We start from the raw sequence: 18,795 nt of genomic DNA, 5'->3' as shown, positions 1-18,795 counted from the left end.
GAGACTAAGGCAACCTGAACAGACATAATTACCCTCATTTTGTAGCTAAAGATACAAAGCTCAGACAAGTTAAATGACTTGTTCAAAATCAAACGCCTAAATAACTGGCAGATTTTACAGTCAGAGCTCAAAAGACAGGAACCACTCCAGTGTTCTTGCCTGGAGAATCCCAGGGAGGTGGGAGCCTGGTGGGCTTCCATCTATGGGGTCACACAGAGTCGGACACGACTGAAGTGACTTAGCAGCAGCAGCAGCAGTGAGGTTAGGTGGAAACAAAGATAATACTAATTCTTCTTCGTGGAATTAAGAAACCTCACCTAGAAGTGGGCTTCCCTGGTAGCTCAGCTGGTAAAGATCCCTTGGAGAAGGGAACGGCTAGCTACTCCAGTATTCTGGCCTAGAGAATTCCATGGACTGTATAGTCCATGGGGTTGCAAGGAGTCGGACATGACAGAGTGACTTTCACTTCACTTCACTTACAACTGGAGTCCAGACATGCCTATAGGGGGAGCTCTTACACCCTCTCATGCACCATCAATTATTCCAAACAGGAAGAGATTTAACGCCTTCACCTCTAGCCTCCTACAGAAAGCTGTTGCCTACTTTACTATCCAGAAGAAGAAAACTTTTCTCCATCTAACCACAGCCCAGCCAATCAGAGAGTGTACCAGTGCAACCTATGAGAAGCCTCCATACTTTGGATTTCCAGCTTCTAATGTGACTCTTGGGTTATTACTGCCCCTCTCAGCTTCCCTCTTTTCTCTACAAAAACAAATTCCTCGCCCTTGTTCTGATTTAACCCATAGTTCAAATATCCAGAATTGCAATTTCTTTGGGCTATTCCTGAAGAAACTGGCTTTTGCTAGTAAAATAACTGGTTTTATATTGTTAAATTTGACATTCTCCAAACTTATATATTGATGAGAACTTTAAACAACATTCCCCACTTCCCTGCCCTCCTTGCCCCTGCCATACACACACAAACACAATACAACTTACCCCTTTTCCGAGTTTTGAACCGCTGGCCTGTTAGCACTGGCTTCTGATGCTTATTCATAAAATTTCTGAAAACAAAAAAATAAAGATTATGTGCTTCAAATAAACAGTCCATATATTTCCAGTAAGTATGTTTGACTTTACTCATCTAACTATACTTCTCAAAATGAGATAATTGTAACTACTGATCTAGTAAAACTTTTAAAGTTTAATAATATCTGCTGCTGCTATGTCACTTCAGTCGTGTCCAACTGTGTGTGACCCCGTAGATGGCAGCCCACCAGGCTCCCCCGTCCCTGGGATTCTCCAGGCAAGAACACTGGAGTGGGTTGCCATTTCCTTCTCCAATACATGAAAGTGAAAAGTGAAAGTGAAGTCTAGTGTTGACAAAAGACACAAGGAAAATAACCATAGACATAAACTTTGGTATAAGGGATAAACTCCATGCAATACTTTTGGAAAGCATTTGGTGAATGTAAATATTTACATGTACAAAACCTATGGTCCAGCAATTCCTTTACAAGGAATTTATTCTAGTTATACCCACTGCTGCTGCTGCTGCTGCTAAGTCACTTCAGTCGTGTCTGACTCTGTGCGACCCCACAGACGGCAGCCCACCAGGCTCCCCCATCCCTGGGATTCTTCTCCAGGCAAGAGTACTGGAGTGGGGTGCCATTGCCTTCTCCGAGTCATACCCACCTAAGTATGGGTATACGCATACCCATATGCATATATGTAAATATACGCATGTGTATATAAAAGGACTTAGTTGCAACATTGTTGGATGCATAAATAAATGAAAAAGTCAAATACCCATAAACCTGTATCTGGTTCAATAAGTTATAATAAGCCATTGAATGGAACTGTGAAGTGTTATAAAATAAATTAGATCCAAATGTACTACATATGGCCCTGGCTACCTCTCTGATTAAGTTTCCCTGGCTACCTCTCTGATTAATAACCTATCTTTTCCCATCACTCACTCCTCTAGTCACCCTGCCCTCTGCTCTTCCCACTGGGCCAGGGAAGGTCACTTTTCTTCTGGGAAGACTCTTTCCCGAGGCATTCATGTGGCTTTACTCTCTGCACACAAACACCTCCTTTTCAGAGAAATTCCCAGACGATCCTGACTAACAAGGCTCTGTGTCTTTCTCTAGCTTTATTTCTCTTCATTGCTCATAGCAGCCCCTGGCGTTTTTTAGTATTTGTTTGCCATGGTCTATTCCCCTGATGACAGTGTAACCTCCCTGTGGGCAGGGACTTCGCAGGTTTTACTAAAAATTGTATCTTTAGCGCGAGGAGAGCAAGTATTGAATAAATAATTGTCAATAAAATGTCATACTGAGAAAGATGTTCAAGGTAAATTGTGAAGGGAAAAAAGCAAATTGAATAAAAGAGGGCAAAGCGTAATTTTTTGGTTAAAAGGGGGTACATGTAATATTTGCTTTTCTAGGCAAGGAACATTTAAGAACGAGACAAGAAACAGTTTTCCATTTGTTTGTTTACTTCAGAGGATGCATATTTGGGCTTTTAAATTCTTCCACTGGATTTAATAATTTAAAATATCATAAGTTGTCTTTTAAAAAAGTGAAAAACCTGCTCTAAAAAGAGCATTTACAAACAGAGAATAACCTTGCTGACATAAATATTACAATCTGAAAATGTATCTAGATTGCCTAAGTTATGAAGACCAAACAATTCAAGATAATGTCAAGCAAATTATTTCTCTTTCAACTTTTTTTAAAATTATAATTAAAAAACATTCTCAAGAATGTGGAAAAATTATTATTCAACATATGTACCAAAACTTTCTTCCCACTCACCCCATGAAAGAAGAGAAACATCTATTTTCACATAGAAAGCAATCTATTTATCATGGAAAACTTGAATCACCATTTCACAAGTGAAATTCATTAAAAATAAAGTGACAAAACCCAAAAGTAATTTCTTTCATGGATAAAGAGAGAGAATTTTTACCAGTCTTATAGAGTGAACTTACTACATTCTGCTTTTAGATATAAAGGTGACTAAGCTAGATTCCAAGCCCTCAAAGAGCACAGAGTCCAGCAGAGATAAAATACAAACATTTACAGTACAATGAGGCAGGTGAAACCACAGTGGGGCTCACACCTATATCAAGAGTAGAGAAGGGATTGATGTAGGCGGATGGAGCAGCAGCTGCATAGTGAAATAGTTACAAATGCAATAACCTTAATCAATGAAATCTTATTCCACTTGAGAGGCACTGGAAATAGAGTCTCTAATGCATTATGTATATTTACAGAAAAATTCTTTCATTCAGGATTTTCCCTGCTGGCATTTTCAACAGATTCACTCTAGATCAGCAAACATTTCCACTGGGGCACAAGTAATGAATATACCTAAGTGTGCATGTAGTTTCCTTAGTGTTTCCATACCTCCCCAAACGCAACAAATATCATACAAAATATTTTCTTGTGTTAGCAGAGAAAAAAAATACCTGTTAAAGGGTCTGGGTCTTGTACTGAGATACAAAACCAAAACTAGAGCCTGAAACTTCTCCAGTAGCTGAACACGTAAGGAAGGCACTACTCTTTGCCAAAGATGTTTTTATTTCAGAATTTTAAAATATTCTTAAAGTGTGTGCCCATTCTATTAGAGTCTACAGTATAAATACATAGAATTCTCTAATTCTTAATATCTTATTTCTGTTTTCCAGATAATGGAAAATTACCACCAAACACAACCTATCTAGGGGTGAATTACTCTATTTTAAAAATTCTTTAGCTCCATTTATAATACCGTCTTTAGTTTTAAACACTAAAGTTTGTATCTTCAAAGTTCAGTTATGTGGGCTTGTTTTATACAACCCACCTCACCTCAATATAAGGTAAGAACACATAAATGTTTTTTTATGCAAAGATTTTTGACATACACAACATCAAAAATTAAAATAAACAAACACACACAAATAGGGATTCACCTAGTGGTGTTGAAAGACTAAGTGAAGATATTCTGTTCACCAAAAGGCTCTATCACTTAGCTGTTACTATTTGGAGCAGAGGCTTGGCTAGTCTCTAAATTTAGCTCTGGTGCTACATTGTAATCTGCTCCAGAGAGGGTCAGCCTTTATAAGGCATTCACTGAATCCTGGCCGAAGAAGAGCAAGGGCACATACACTAAGAAACTGTACCAGCTTAAACCTGGGCAAGTCACAGTAGAAGAGCAACAATGGCAATTCTCTTTGGCCAACCTCAAAAGCTCACAGTTATCAGACTGCATTATAATCTATAACTTGATATCCACTAACTAACATCATGATAATTTGGCTTCCATTCAGAACACTTGTAACTCAAATGTTCACAGGGAAAAATAAGTTCCTGTCCCACCAAAATGGAAACACTCCATGGTTTAAAACAGTACGGATTTTTAAAAAATTGTATGTAAAATTGGGAATGTTAGAAGATAAGGTCCTAAAAATACTAAAATGATCCACTCAATCAAACATTAGAGACCAGGTACTCTATTAATGAAACAACAATTTGAGCCTAAATGGCTAACTGATCTCGTGCCCTTTTCACATTTCATCTCTCACTTCCAACCAGACTGTGGGTCGCAGTGTGACAAGGGGCCAGCAGCTCTGAAGGGTCTCAAGGCTGCTGCTGCTGCTGCTGCTAAGTCACTTTAGTCGTGTCCGACTCTGTGTGACCCCATAGATGGAAGCCCACCAGGCTCCCCCGTCCCTGGGATTCTCCAGGCAAGAACACTGGAGTGGGTTGCCATTTCCTTCTCCAATGTGTGAAAGTGAAAAGGGAAAGTGAAGTCGCTCAGTCATGTCCGACCCTTAGCGACCCCACGGACTGCAGCCTACCAGGCTGCTCCATCCATGGGATTTTCTAGGCAAGAGTACTGGAGTGGCTTGCCATTACTGTAGACTAATTCTGCCACTTGCCCTGCCCACCTTGAGCAGAATGACACCTAGTGTGTTGCCTTCCCTTATATTCTTCTTCAATTCTCTCCATTTTGAAAAGTGTCTGATCCATCAGAACAGACATATCTTCCCTCCTAGGGGAAGCCTCTTCTCAACTAGTAATTAAGAGATCTGGCCTGATAACTCTATTCTTGCCTGTCCTGGTCTGGCTCATCTTTGAAGTATGATAACCTGCTTTATGTAAGGCATTTAATACCACTAATATATTCTACACATAAAATGACTGCTATTCAAACAACCTCGACATTGTGAATATGGATACTCTAAAGTGGGGTCACAATCTTTTCCTATAAAGGGACAGAAGGAAGTATTTTAGGCTCTGTGAGCTGCAAGGTCTCTATTCTAGCTATTCAGTTTCCCTGGTATAGCCTGAAAGTAGCCACAGGCAAAATGCAAACAGGTGGTCATGGTTGCATTCCAGTAAAACTTCATTTACAAAACAAATGGTGGCTCAAAATGGGCCTCCAGGCTGTAGTCTGCCAACACCCATCCTGGAAAAGTGTACTGAACACTGTGACAGTGAAAATGTTCTGTATCTGCACTGTCTAACATAGTAGCCACTAGACACATGTAGCATCCTTGAAGTGTGGCTAGTGTGAATGAGGAAGAAAATATTTAATTTTTATTTAGTTTTTATTAATTAAAACTGAAACAGCCAACATGCCTAGTGGCTATCATGACCGGCAATCCAGTTCTAAGGCATTCCCCATGGCTCAACACACAAACTTGATAAAACTTGATAAGAAGAGAAAATATACTCAAAGAAAAGCAATTTTTTACTTAGCATTTTTCAAATAAAGTAACTGCAGAGCATTTTGCCCAAATTTCAAAACTACGTGTCTACAGCAGGAAAGAAAAGAAAAAGTACCAAACTCCAAAATGAAACTGTGGACAATCAACATTACTTAAGACAATGGAAACAAAAAGACTTCCGATTGACTCTGATACTAAAAATTATTTTTGCTGTTGTTTAGTCACTAAGTTGTGTCTGAATCTTTGTGACCCCCATGGACTATAGCCCACTAGGCTCCTCTGTCCATGGGATTCCCCAGGTACACTTTATTTTTTGGGTATAATATTGTTGCCATACAAAATCATACCCAAAGAATAAAGTGTGTTGTAAAGATGCAATAACACCAGTACACACAAAAAAATATAACTCAGTCACTTCACTGCAATACTCTAGGGAAATACTCCGTTTAGGAGCAAGTTTCAAGAATTACCTTTTATTCTATCTTCCAAATAGGTAAAATAATTTCCATAAAAAGAACTAAAAATATGTCCATAAACTATTCTCCCTTCCATTAAAGCTAAAACTGCAAGAACAAACATTACAAATTCCTGTATAAAACATTGTCTTGGGATCATTTGGGTTGATAATATTGCAGCATCATTCTCTCAAAAGAAGAGAAATTAAATTGCTCTGGGAAACCATAAATTATGAACATTCTAAAGCAATAAACTAAATATATACCTATAATAATAATACACAATTTTGTTGCCCAGCATAACACTCAGTTTCAGTTCAGTTCAGCCGCTCAGTCGTGTCTGACTCTTTGTGACCCCAAGAATCACATGACGCCAGCCCTCCCTGTCTATCACCAACTCCTGGAGTTCACTCAAACTCATGTCCATAGAGTCAGTGATGCCATCCAGCCATCTCATTCTCTGTCGTCCCCTTCTCCTCCCGCCCCCAATCCTTCCCAGCATAACATTAGTTTGGTAAATATCCTTATCATGATTCCTCTCTGGAATCAAAATCACCCAGCCTCTACAACAAGCTTCATTCTATCTCCCAGCAAATTCTATGTAAGTTTCAGTATTTATAATAATTGAAATAACATTAAAAATTTAAAATAAGTGGCATACGTATAAAAGAAAAATGTTTTAAAATATAGTCAAATATTTCTTTCTTTAATATAAATATTATTGTTATATTCATATCCTCTTTACTTTTATAATTAATTATATCAAAGGACAAAAATATTTAAAAGTACAAAACAATAAACTATAGTTGTCTTCTCAAAATTTTACAGTAGTTTCCAGCGAGGAACATTAATGGTTGGAACTTAAGTTGTGCTAAGCAATGATTTTATAAGAGGGATCAAAAGCCTAAGGAATTGTGCTGTGAAAAAAAATTCACTAAGAGTTAATTATGTTCATCTAAATCTTCCTTAAGAAGACATAAAAGCATCATGATTAAATTTTCATTATAACATTTCCAAATCTATTTCATGTCTTAAACTTTATCTTGTTTTTGAATACTGGATTTTTGTTTCCCTTTTTAATAAAAATATTTCAAAAATTTCATTTTAAGTATCACTGTACAACCTCTTCATTGAAATAAGATGATTACATAATGTCCCTTATTTCATCTCAATGAAGTTATTTTCAAAAACTCCCAAGAAGTATAAATAACTATTAAATAGTTTCACTCTGCTTATCCATTCATGCTATCTATTTAATGAACTCTATACAAAGTCCCTGAGGCAAGCACACCTCCTTCTCTGGGAGCTTCGACTTTCCCCAGATGCAAACTCTCCTGGGCCCTTCCCTTCCCCCAGCAACTGACCAGCCCCTCTCAGCTTCCCAGACGGCCTAATCTTGCTGATGTCATTCTTATGTCTCAACACTCTGAAAAACACAAACAAACCTTCAACTACACACACTGTATAAACTTAAGCTTTTAGAAAAGCCATCCCTCAAACATAACATCTCAGGGTGTTTTAATAACAAAATGTCCTAAAACCTTTGTGCTAGATGAGAACCTTAGAGTTTTTATCTATAAGACAAGAGGATGGTGATAAGAGCTGCATACCTACCGTGATACTTCAAGCTGTAAATTCGGAAAATTTAGAGGAAATGGTGGCATATAACAGAGAAATATCCAATGATTAAATGTCTAGCTGTGGTTTAAACATATTTATTAATTTATCAAGTATTTTAGGGGAGCTTACTATGTGTCAAGCACTGTGCTAGAGCAGTGGCTTCACTCCAGGCTTAATTTTCTTCCCCAAGGGACATTTGTCAGCGTCTGCGGACATTTTTGTTTGTCATGCTGGGAGGATTGGGGTGCTACCAGAATCTAGTAGATTGAGGCCAGGGATGCTGTTGAACCATCTATAATGTTGTAGGAGAGCCCCCTACAGCAAAAGGTTATCTGGTCCAAAATTTCCAGTGTCAAGGTTGGAAAACCCCACATTAGAGAGGAAAAAAGACAAGCAAAGTGAAAGATGGGCCTTGCTCTCAAGAAGTGAAAATTATACATGCAGGTCTACATGTATCAGAGCAGCAACCAGGCAGATATTTCCTTGAGTGATTTATTTTTGTTTGCCAAACAATAATGTCAGTTTTAGACAAAACAAATGTGTCACTGAGTAGCTCTGGTGAGGAGTGATGATGAGGAGGCTATGTATGTGGGCAGAGCGTATATACGAAATCTCTGTACCCTTAAGTTTGATGTGAACCTAAAAAAATTAAGTTTAATAAATCAGCAGGGAGTGGTGTCAAATGCCAGAGCACAAACCAGGTGATTTAGGCCAATTTTGTATCAAACACAAAAGTGATGGGAATGTTTATGACTATCAGTACCAACAGAAGATTAGATGGTAAGTTATTATGGCAAGGGGGATTGAAATCTGTTCCGCTCTTAGCATGTTAATCAAGGAGAAGAAGAAAACAGAATTTTCTGAAAAACAAAACAAAACAAAAATACTAGACTGGTAACTAGTGGGAGAATGTCGCTTTGGAGCAGTGGCTTAAAAAACATGGGAATGGACCTTCAGGAAGTTCAAACGTCGTGGTGGGCAGAAGTCCAAATGTCTTCTCACTTGTGAGTTCTCCCAGGCCACTCCTGCCCCCATTCTCCCATGAGGGTACCTGCCCAGGCCTGTCTAGCAGATGAAGCTTTATTTAAGAGCTGCACACACAAAAAGCTACACATGCCTATTTCACAACGAGGAGAGCATAAACTGGATATAAACATTCAATCTTAGCCTGAGATTTATGGGACACAGGACACTGATACGAGACTGCGTTCCCAGGTACAATTTTAAAGGAGTGAATTATACAAACTCAAATTAAAAGAGGGAAAGAAGACCAGAGCACAATTACAAACTCTCATGTATACTTTCTAAAAAAGCCTAAACATACAGAGAATAACTCCTTTGCATTAACTTATTAAATAGACATTTTTCTGTGCTGTGCTCAGTCACTTCAGTCGTGTCCGACTCTTTGCGACCCCGTAGACTGGGGCCTGCTAGGCTCCTCTGTCCATGGGATTCTCCAGGCAAAAATACTGGAGTGGGTTGCCATGCCCTCCTCCAGGGGATCTTCCAGATCCAGGGGTCAAACCCAAGCCTCTGACATCTCCTGCACTGGCAGACGGATTCTTAACCACTAGCGGCACCTGGGAAGCCCTATCTGGTACTGGGCAATAGGGATGCAGTGGGGACCAGACAAGATGCATAGATAAGATGCATGGTGCTCCCCTTCTAGCAGGTGGAGTTCTGAGCCAAGCACTGCACAAAATTACCTGGCAGTGAGTTAAGAAGGAATAGTCTCCAGTATGTTAAAGTCCATCACGTGATGAATTTGAGTTGCAAACTGTGTTTATTAATGCTTTAACAATTTGATGTGTGTTATTGTTTTTTACTTTTTAACTTATAATGGCTATCCATGAAGCCTGGAACACTTTGAAACCCAAAGAACTAAACCTAGACCCACTCTGATAAGGTTAAGACTCTGATAAGACTCCGAGATGTCATGCCACTTGTCTGAGGCCATGCATTCCATTCTAACCTTGGTGATAACAGCAGAGATCAAAGAGGAAAAATCACAGAACAGCCAGGGCCAGAACCCATCAACTGTCTCCTCACAGTGCACTTCCTCCAAAGAACCAACTAAAGTTGTCAGGTAACAATTTACACGATCCTTGATGGCAGCTTTTACATTATTTGCCTCATGGATTTTATGGGTTTAGAGTTAGAGAGAGTGAAGCATAAACATTAATTTTAATGTCCAGTTCAGCGCTTGGATAAACTAAATTAGCATATGTTACCTCCAAAATGCCAAACAGTTCTCTGTGGAGTTCTAGTAAGGAAAAACACATTCGTCTTTAGCTAGAGGATTTAACAGAAATCCTGACTCTTATGGACATGTAAATAGTAGAAAATTTATGGCTCCCTGCTTTCTGGTACTATGGGAGCCAGTGCTCAACTTGCTTCCTGCAGAGGCTCGACCCTAATGTAAACACCATCTTCACACTCCTCCATGCCGAGAAGTGGCATCCTTTCCTCTAGCCAGCAGCTTCCCCTGAACCAGCAACATGGGCTTCTCCTTCCTGTTTACAATAACCCCTTTCTATTACCCTGTATACTGAGAAGAACGTATGTCCTGTTCTTTTTTTTCTTAGAAATGGTCACAAATCCAGGAAGGCATAGAGGTTGGTTTGAAAATCATTCAAGTCTTATGTGTGAATACGCAAAAAGGGATGACAGTAGAATATTATAAAATCGCACACCTAACAGAGGCTTACGATAAAGTCTCCACAGTGCTAAGAGATAATATTCATTACTGTTACGCTTCTCTGCCCAGTGGCTGTCTTCAGATTTATTTAGAAGTCCTCAAAATAACAGTGCATCTAACCATTATTTTCTGAAAGTCCTCATCTAACATAAAAATAAGTTGGAAACATAATTCTACATCTCCCACAGATTTGTTATTATTGTTTTCCTATTAATATATCATTTCTGTAATTAAGGGAGGAGACGGGGACGACAGAGAATGAGATGGCTGGATGGCATCGCCAACTCTGTGGACATGAGTTTGAGTGAACTCCGGGAGTTGGTGATGGACAGGGAGGCCTGGCGTGCTGTGATTCATGGGGTCGCGGAGAGTCGGACACGACTGAGCGACTGAACTGAAAGATAACAAAACAAGAAATACCAAAGGCCTCACCTGCCATTAAAAAATCAGGCGAGAACAATGGAAGCACTCTCTTTGGTGTCTGTCAAAAGAATGGGTCATTCAGTGAGTTATCTAAAACTTTTATTTTCAAAGTAGTTTACAAATATGACTGTCAGAACATTTTTTGGCACTCTTCGTTCATCACATGCCAAATATAGAACAGGTCAGTTCATTCTAGTTGGCATTTAACTGCCCAAAAGATACTTGCTGAAGAGACCCATGGCCCCGGCACAGACATCAGAGTGAGCCAAGAATGAAAAATATTCTTGTGTACACTGCTGATAGTGGTAGATTTTATATTTTAAAAAATTTAGAAATTATTTTAAATTATCACATATTTTCTTCTCCAGTAGATATAAAGGAAAAAATGTGGAAACTCCTAATGATAATCACAATCCCGCATTAAAATGATTCACATTAATCTGATTATTAAATCCCTGAGCTGCATCTCTCAGGTTTAACTGTTTCAGTCTTTATTCCATTCATCAATAAAAACAGAAAAAAAATCGGAACAATCCAATTGGAAAAAAAAATCAGAGAATAAAATTCTTTAAAGGCACTGTATAGATAAAAACAGGTTCCATGGGTTATCTTTCATTTGCAAAATAAACTTCATAAACAATTTCCTACTTATTTGATTGTCTAGCTGTTTTGGCTATTGATATTTTAGCTATTTTAGATAATTTTGAATTAGTTTTTATTCAAGGACACAATATCCTAATAAGTATATGATTTTTTTCTTCCATTGCTTCTTTTCATATCCATTATTAACTTTCCTGCTACCAACAATTCTAAAGATATTGCCTTATAATTTTCAGTTTAGTCGAAAACATGTGATGTCATAAACTATTTGGAGCAAGAACAAATCGAGTGCGCTTTAAAATATAACCTACCAGTTCCATGACTTAAAAATTTCTAGTTCCAAGATGGTCAGCCAGAAAATTATAGGCAATATTTATTTTATAAATATTTATGTTATAGTATCTTATGGAGTTGTTTTCTTAGGGGTTGTTCTCTCTGGAATGTTTTCCATTTTCTGGCTCACCTGCCCAAATTCACCAATCCTTCCAGACTCTGTTCAGAATCTCATTTTCTCTGACCCTCCCTCTGAGCGCCACCCATTCTGGAACCTACACATGTGGACTGTATTGCTCAGATTACGCACTGGAGAAGCCTGTTTGCAGGAGAAGCTGGGAAGGACCTGAGTAAAATGTGATGCAGAAATGGGTGGAGGAGGGCATTCTGGGAGCAGGAAACCTGTGGGTGGATAGGGGAGGAACCACATTGTTCAAATTAAAGTTTAAAGACTGGAAGGAGCCAGCCAGCCACTTGAACAGGCAATGGACTCCAGTCCTGATTGTTTCAGAGACTGGCAGGTCTCCTAGAGGACAGTGGAAGCCTCTTGAGGACAAAGCTCATATCTATCATTTGGGATTTGCAGAAAACAACAGATCCACACCAAGAGCTTTCTTATTTATATATATATATGTATATATATATATATATGTATATATATATATAATGCTAATCCTGAGATAAGAGTTATTAGAATTATATCTTTTATGAAAAGTCTCTCTTGAAAAACAAATCTCTTCCAAAATGTAGGAAGAAGGGCTTATATGAATACTAATTTCTATACAATTTTACTTTAAAATGACTTCTTACCTAGGCCTACAACTACTTCTCAACTGTAAAAACGGGTAGAATTGGCCCTAAAAGTATCAATTAGTTTTTATATAACACTTTATAGTTCACAGGGCATCCTCAGGAATCCTCAAAGTCACCATGTAAGTTTGGTTAACATCCCTGTTTTATATATGAAGAAAGTGAAAGCAAGAGAGGTTACCTTGGAAAAGCCACCTCATCACAGAGCCTTGGCTTTGCCCCTCTAACTCTCAGGGCTGTGGCTGTGCTTGGCTGTCTCCCAGGGCTCATCCATAATCATTTCCCACCAGGTCAGAAGAGGCTACTTAATGGGACTGCTATACTCCACAATCAACAGACCAGGAAGAGATTTTACTCAGAGGCTGATGAATGTAGTTTTAAGGGCTGCTTTGTCCTTTTGCTGCGTTGTTAGCAAAAGACAACAAATAACAAGACATAAAAACACCGATTTTCTACCTTAAATGTATTTATTGGGAAGGCGAATACTACCTTTCCCTTCTGATGCAGAAATAGCTTTCTATTTTTAATTATTGCAATTGCTTTACTATACTCAGAGATAAAGAGGCACCAGCCTAGAGTTTTAAATTCCACAGTGACCTAGCTAATATAAATACATATGAATTGAAGTTGGAAGCACCCGAGTGTGTGCTTCAACATTACCTGGCAATGAGACTGGATTGGCTACATTGCCTTATATATTGTGAAGGCTTGGCTTTGAAGCTTAATTAAATACGCTTTAAAAACCCTTCCAAAAAAAAAAAAAATTGGAAGATTATAAATGATACCAAAATATTTCACGCTGGCCTCTGGAAATATTAACATTTCATAAGTCCAAAACATCATAAAAGAAATGTAAACATCAAGACACACAAGTTATAAAGTTTTAAGAATTCAGAAAGTGGGTGTCAAAATGAGCATTTCGTTGAGCAAACCCTGAGGACGGGCGTGGCAGGCACACCTGAGTGTGGGCCTCATTCTCCCACATTGAGATATTTGTTCTAACTACACTGTTACTGCTCACAACATTACCAAAGTGCTCCTTCTTTGGAAACGTCTTCTGACGTGGTTTATGAGACAAAGAAGAAAATCGGTCTCTCCACTTCATTCATATCTTGATTTTCTCAGTTAAACTAAATATACCTGCACCCCTTGTTCAGACTTGTCTGCAAATTACTCCATCAGAGTTCAAAAAGGATGAAGGTTAACTGACAGCAGGATATTCATAAGCCTGTGACACAGCACTGAGATATGCCACCTACCCCTTCTTCATTCCGGGGAGAAGTTAAAATGTGACATGAACAGTTTATGGAAATGCATTGTTCACAAGACAATCTTTTGCAGATTTAGGTGTAACTTTTAACATTAAATGGATAACTGCATAAGCTAAACTCCAAGGACAGAGAAAGAACATTTGTATCCATATTGCTTTCTTAACTGAAACAACAATTTCTTAAGAGGCTATGATTCATGGGGTCGCAAAGAGTCGGACACGACAGAGACTGAACTGAACTGAATACTTCCAAACCTTCCTTTTTATTTCTTCATTTTTAAAAATTTATTTTGCTGCACAGGATTTTACTTGCTACACGCAGGATGCCTTAATTGTGGCATGTGGGCTGTAGTTCCCTGACCAGGGATTAAACCTGGATCCCCTGTATTGGGAGCACAGAGTCTTAACCACTGGACCACCAGGGAAGTCCCAAACCTTCCTTTTAAAAACTTCATTACAGAAAAATCTCAAACATATCAAAAGCAGAGAGAATAAGTCTAACTGCCCACTTTAAACTGTTAACTGCATGGTGAGTTTTGTCTCATTAATATTCTTACTCAGTCCCAGCCCCTTACTGTCACAAAATTAGATTAAAGCCAGTGTTAGATATCCTATCATTCCCGCCTTAAATAATTCAGTACCCATGTCTAAAAGATAAGGGATATTTTAAAATATAACCATAATATTAGTTTCAAACCTAGAGGAAAATGAAATTCCTTAATATCATCAAATATCCAACTCAGTCAAGAAGTGCACCTAAGACAAGAAAGTCAAATGTCAGTGAAAACATTAGCCCCAAAGTTACAACAGTCAAAAATGAGCTATTCCCCTGCAATAAAAAACAAACAGCATTCTCTTAAAGCACAGAGTTGGAAGTCAAGGGTTTCAAAGAGAATCCAGGAATGGTGTGCAAAATTTGTAACACGTACATATGAACAATTTTTTTTTCTTGCTTGATAGCATTCATCAGAATGTCAAGCAGCTCGAGACTGAAAACATTTAAAGACCTTCTGCCCTTGGTTATGACTGTGTGTGCTTAATGCCACATCACCTCACATTGCCAGGAAGGATTAGTCAAGTAGGGAAATAAATCTACCTAAAATAACTTAGAGATCAAGCTGAATTCAACTCAGTATGCACTGAGCACACACTAGGTGTAAGACACTGGGTCACGGTCTTGAGAAGCAAAGGTAAACTAATCCTAGTTAATTTATAGTATACAAGGAGAACGGATCAAATAGATTAACAAACACTGAACTAGAAAGCCATGAGAAAGGTGCTGGCTTTAGGTTATTTTCATGGAGCTCCAGATGAAGAAGCAAAGATGTTAATTTAGGGGTGTGGGGAGGGATCAGGGCTCATAAGGAGATAGGAGAAAGTTAGAGGATGTCAGCAATTGTACCAGTAACTCATGAGGAAAGACTGTCCTTATCGCCCTTGCTGATGGACAGGAATAAACATGTTTACTAGGGCCTGTATTCCCCTCCCAGACAGGGTAGAAGAAAGTTTCTTGAAAGTTGACACTTGATCAGATCTGGGAAGGAGAGAAACACTCAGTAAAGAGGAAAGGGAGGTCATTCCAAGAAGAGAGAAAAGCAGGAACAAAAGGGTGGAAGTTACTGGCGTGTTAGGGAATCAGCAGTGAGGTGACCTTAGAGCAGAGTATGTGGGAAGGGCTGGCTGACTGGAAATGCTGGCTGGGACCAGAAGTCAGCGCCTCCCAGACCAGACCTGGGCCTCTGTTCTGCGGCTGGTGGGGAGGAACTGCAAGTAGACCTCCAGCCCAGACCAGAGCCTCTACCCCGTGGCCAGCGGAAAGCCACCGACAGGCTTTTAAGTGAAATAGCTCTGTCTTTACAAAGCATGTCTCATCCTTCAGTAGATGATGGGTGCTCACTGTTTATTGGTGGTGGTGCCTTGAAAGAGCCAGATGGGAAGCAAGCTACTTAGGAATCCATCGCAATCAGCTGAGAGGTCCAGGGTATTAGGAGTAGGCAAAGGGCTGAAAGGGACACATATAAGAATTTCAGAAATCATTTTTTTTTTTTTTCACAGAAGAGGAAAGAAACCAAAGCATCATATAAATTCCATTACACAGTGTGCAATAATGTGTTAGCACACTTTTCATTTGTTTAAAAAAAAAAGTGGAAACACACCTGCAAGTTATAAACACATACAATTTCTCAGTAAAGGCATGAGAAAAATAGACACTACGGGCTGTAGGACATGGAGAAAAACTGGGAAGAGGCTGGAGACTTTTTTGTACCTTTGTCACACTGAACCACATGAACGTGGTACCTCTTAGCTAAAGAATATAGAGTTTCCCCCTTACTTCCAGCCATGCAGATAGAGAATAACACAAAGAGAAAAGGTTTTGGAGACAGATCTAGGTTCCAGTTTGGGCTGTGATACTTCCTAACTGTAGGGTTGTGGGCAAATTAACTTCTTTTTGTTTCTGTCCTCTTATTTTCAGAAACAGAGGTAATACTGGCTAATTTCTGGGTCATTACAACAATGATTAAACTAATCCTATACAAAGCTTCTGGTGGACTATCTGGTGCTAAGTACCCAGTAAGCAGTAGCTATTTTATTACCAACAAAACTTCTTTGATGTGAACACATTCTTCATACAAAAAAGTTCCTTGAACAAGTCTAAGGTATGCTCATTAGCTGGTCCTATTCCTACATTAAATATTAATACTGTACAAAACACCAGGGTTTCCCTGGTGGCTCAGAGGTTAAAGCGTCTGCCTGCAATGTGGGAGACCTGGGTTCGATCCCTGGGTCGGGAAGATCCCCTGGAGAAGGAAATGGCAACCCACACCAGTATTCTTGCCTGGAGAATCCCACGGATGGAGGAGCCTAGTGGGCTACAGTCCACAGGGTAGCAAAGAGTTGGTCACGACTGAGCGACTTCACTTCACTGTACAAAACAATGAATGTAAAACCCATATGATAAACACTACCCATTACATTGTCTAGAAATTTAAAATTAACATGTTATTTACATGCATTTCAAGGCAGATGTTAGCTGCTTTATTTCTAGCTGCCTAGATTTACTGAATGAATGCAGTCACAGGCACCAGGAAAACAGAATAAGTTGCTATCCTTCAGAAACTGACAACCTCAGTGAGACGAACAGGTGTGACCTTCAAGTAACCATGGCCCCAATTTGGCAGAAGAGATGGAAATTCTGGCAATGAAGTACCCAATTCTGTAACATCCCTTATAGGGTGTTAAATCACATGGTAAGGAAAGGTTACTCTGTAAGCATTTTCTTAGGTTTGTGGGTTGCTCCTTCATGAGACTGTGTTTTCAATCAGCTGTAACTGTGGCAATAGCAGCATTCTAAGTGTTACAAAAGATGGGTCACTCAAAAGCCTTACTACTTGTTTGAACAGTCACATCATTATTAAAGCATCCCTGAACAAAAGTTTCTTTGTTATACATTGAGTTGAATAATTTCAGACCATTTTCATGTGAGATGTTCTGGCTCACATTTGCCCCAGCAGCAGCAGCAGAGATGAAGCCTTAGACAAGAAAACATCTGGGATTCAGGGGGAAAATTTTTCTTTTGCTCAAGGCAGGAAATAAGGGTGAACATCTTCCAGGATTTCAGAAGTGTTAGTGAATGCTTCCAAGAAATGAAAGTGTAAGGCCAGAGGAAAATAACATTTCACTTCATATACCGCATAAGAGGGGAGAAAGAGTGGTGGGGAGGGATGCTTAACAAAAAAAAAAAATCTATATAATCATTCAAATAATTCTCTTGGAAGCAGAAGGGTCTTTGGAGAAACATTAATACTAGACTGTAGAGGAACGGTAAACACTAATTTCTAAACAAAAGCTGTAAATATGTTATGGATAAGCACGCGGGAGGAATGACTGACTTCATGTTAGCAAGCAAGTCTTGTGGCTGAGCCACAGGAGGGTGCACACTTGTATTTATCCCCTAGTTTCCCACAGTGAAAGCTTGAGGTTATATATTACAGTTGAATGAAGGTTGGATTAAGAGGCTAATCTAATGCTATATATAGACAGCAACACCAATTTAATCTCCGCCCCTTCCCTCTCCCCTCCCTATTTCCATAAATCTCAAGATCTGAGTTACAAAGAGACTGGGAACTCTAGCAGAGTGAAGAGGCCCTTCCTCCCCGCTGCCCCTTGACTGTCTCTCCTAAATCAAGTATTAGTGCACGTGTAAATCGCTTCCAAAAACCCTTTACAGGCACACAGGGCGATCAGATCCGGTTTTCTTCTACAGCTTCCACAGAGGCCAGAGGAGATGACAAGTGGGGGCGAGGAGTAGGTTGCCAGAAGAGACTTATTCTCACATGCTTTCACCTCGCTTGTAATGGGGAGCTCTCCGTTCCTCCCCACCCGTAGTTCAGAGCCTCAACCTTGGCTTCCTCCGGAGTTGCATCTGGCGGTGCCACGCACGAGACGCTGTGCACCCGCCACTTCCCACCGCGTGGCCGGTCCCTGCCCGCTCTTGGTCTCTCGGGGCGGCCAAACGTGGCGAGTGGTGGGTCTTTACTCTAGGGCACCGATACGCTGTATAAGCGATGGTAATGGGGTGGAGGGGAGGCTTCCCCACCGAGAAGCAGGAAGCCGCCCGAGCAGGCACATGCTTCCTCCCGGCCAGCTTCGGCCGGAGGGGAATCTCCCAGTCGGGCTTTGGCTCCGGTGGTCTAAAGCTTCCCGGCTCTCCCCTGCCCTACCTGGTTTGCTGCTCACCTGTCCGAGGAGGTAGCGGCGACGCGCGAGGCTGGGGGCTGCGGCAATCCCGACAGCGGCGGTGGCAGAAGCGGCAGTGGTAGTGGCAGACAATGGAGGAGTGAAGGACAGACACATTGACATCGACACACGGAGCTCGGCGCAGCCCCGCCTCCCACGTCGCCCCTCCTCCCGGCCCGCCCCCGGCCAG

General features: G+C 40.0%; 1 protein-coding gene across 2 annotated transcripts in view; it reads right to left on the bottom strand.

The window, feature by feature from the left end:
- BZW2 (basic leucine zipper and W2 domains 2) overlaps positions 1-18,762 on the bottom strand; it is a 64,110-nt gene extending 45,348 nt beyond the window's left edge. Inside the window, exons 1-2 of one of the 2 annotated variants that reach the window (XM_055420530.2) lie at positions 18,606-18,762; positions 1,000-1,064 (exon numbers count right to left, since the gene is read on the bottom strand). In XM_055420530.2, the coding sequence (XP_055276505.1) occupies positions 1,000-1,057 (58 nt within the window). In that variant the 5' untranslated portion in view covers positions 1,058-1,064; positions 18,606-18,762. Of the gene's footprint in view, positions 1-999; positions 1,065-18,589 lie in introns of both variants that reach the window. The other variant, XM_055420531.2, reaches the window with a different exon arrangement.
- Between the last annotated feature and the right edge of the window lie 33 nt (positions 18,763-18,795).

Source organism: Moschus berezovskii, chromosome 3 (assembly GCF_049115385.1).
Source record: "Moschus berezovskii isolate FMDL1 chromosome 3, NW_MosBer_1.0, whole genome shotgun sequence".
Taxonomy (NCBI): Eukaryota; Metazoa; Chordata; class Mammalia; order Artiodactyla; family Moschidae; genus Moschus; species Moschus berezovskii.
Note: the sequence above shows the minus strand (reverse complement) of the source record. Positions and strands in the feature narration are given on the sequence as shown.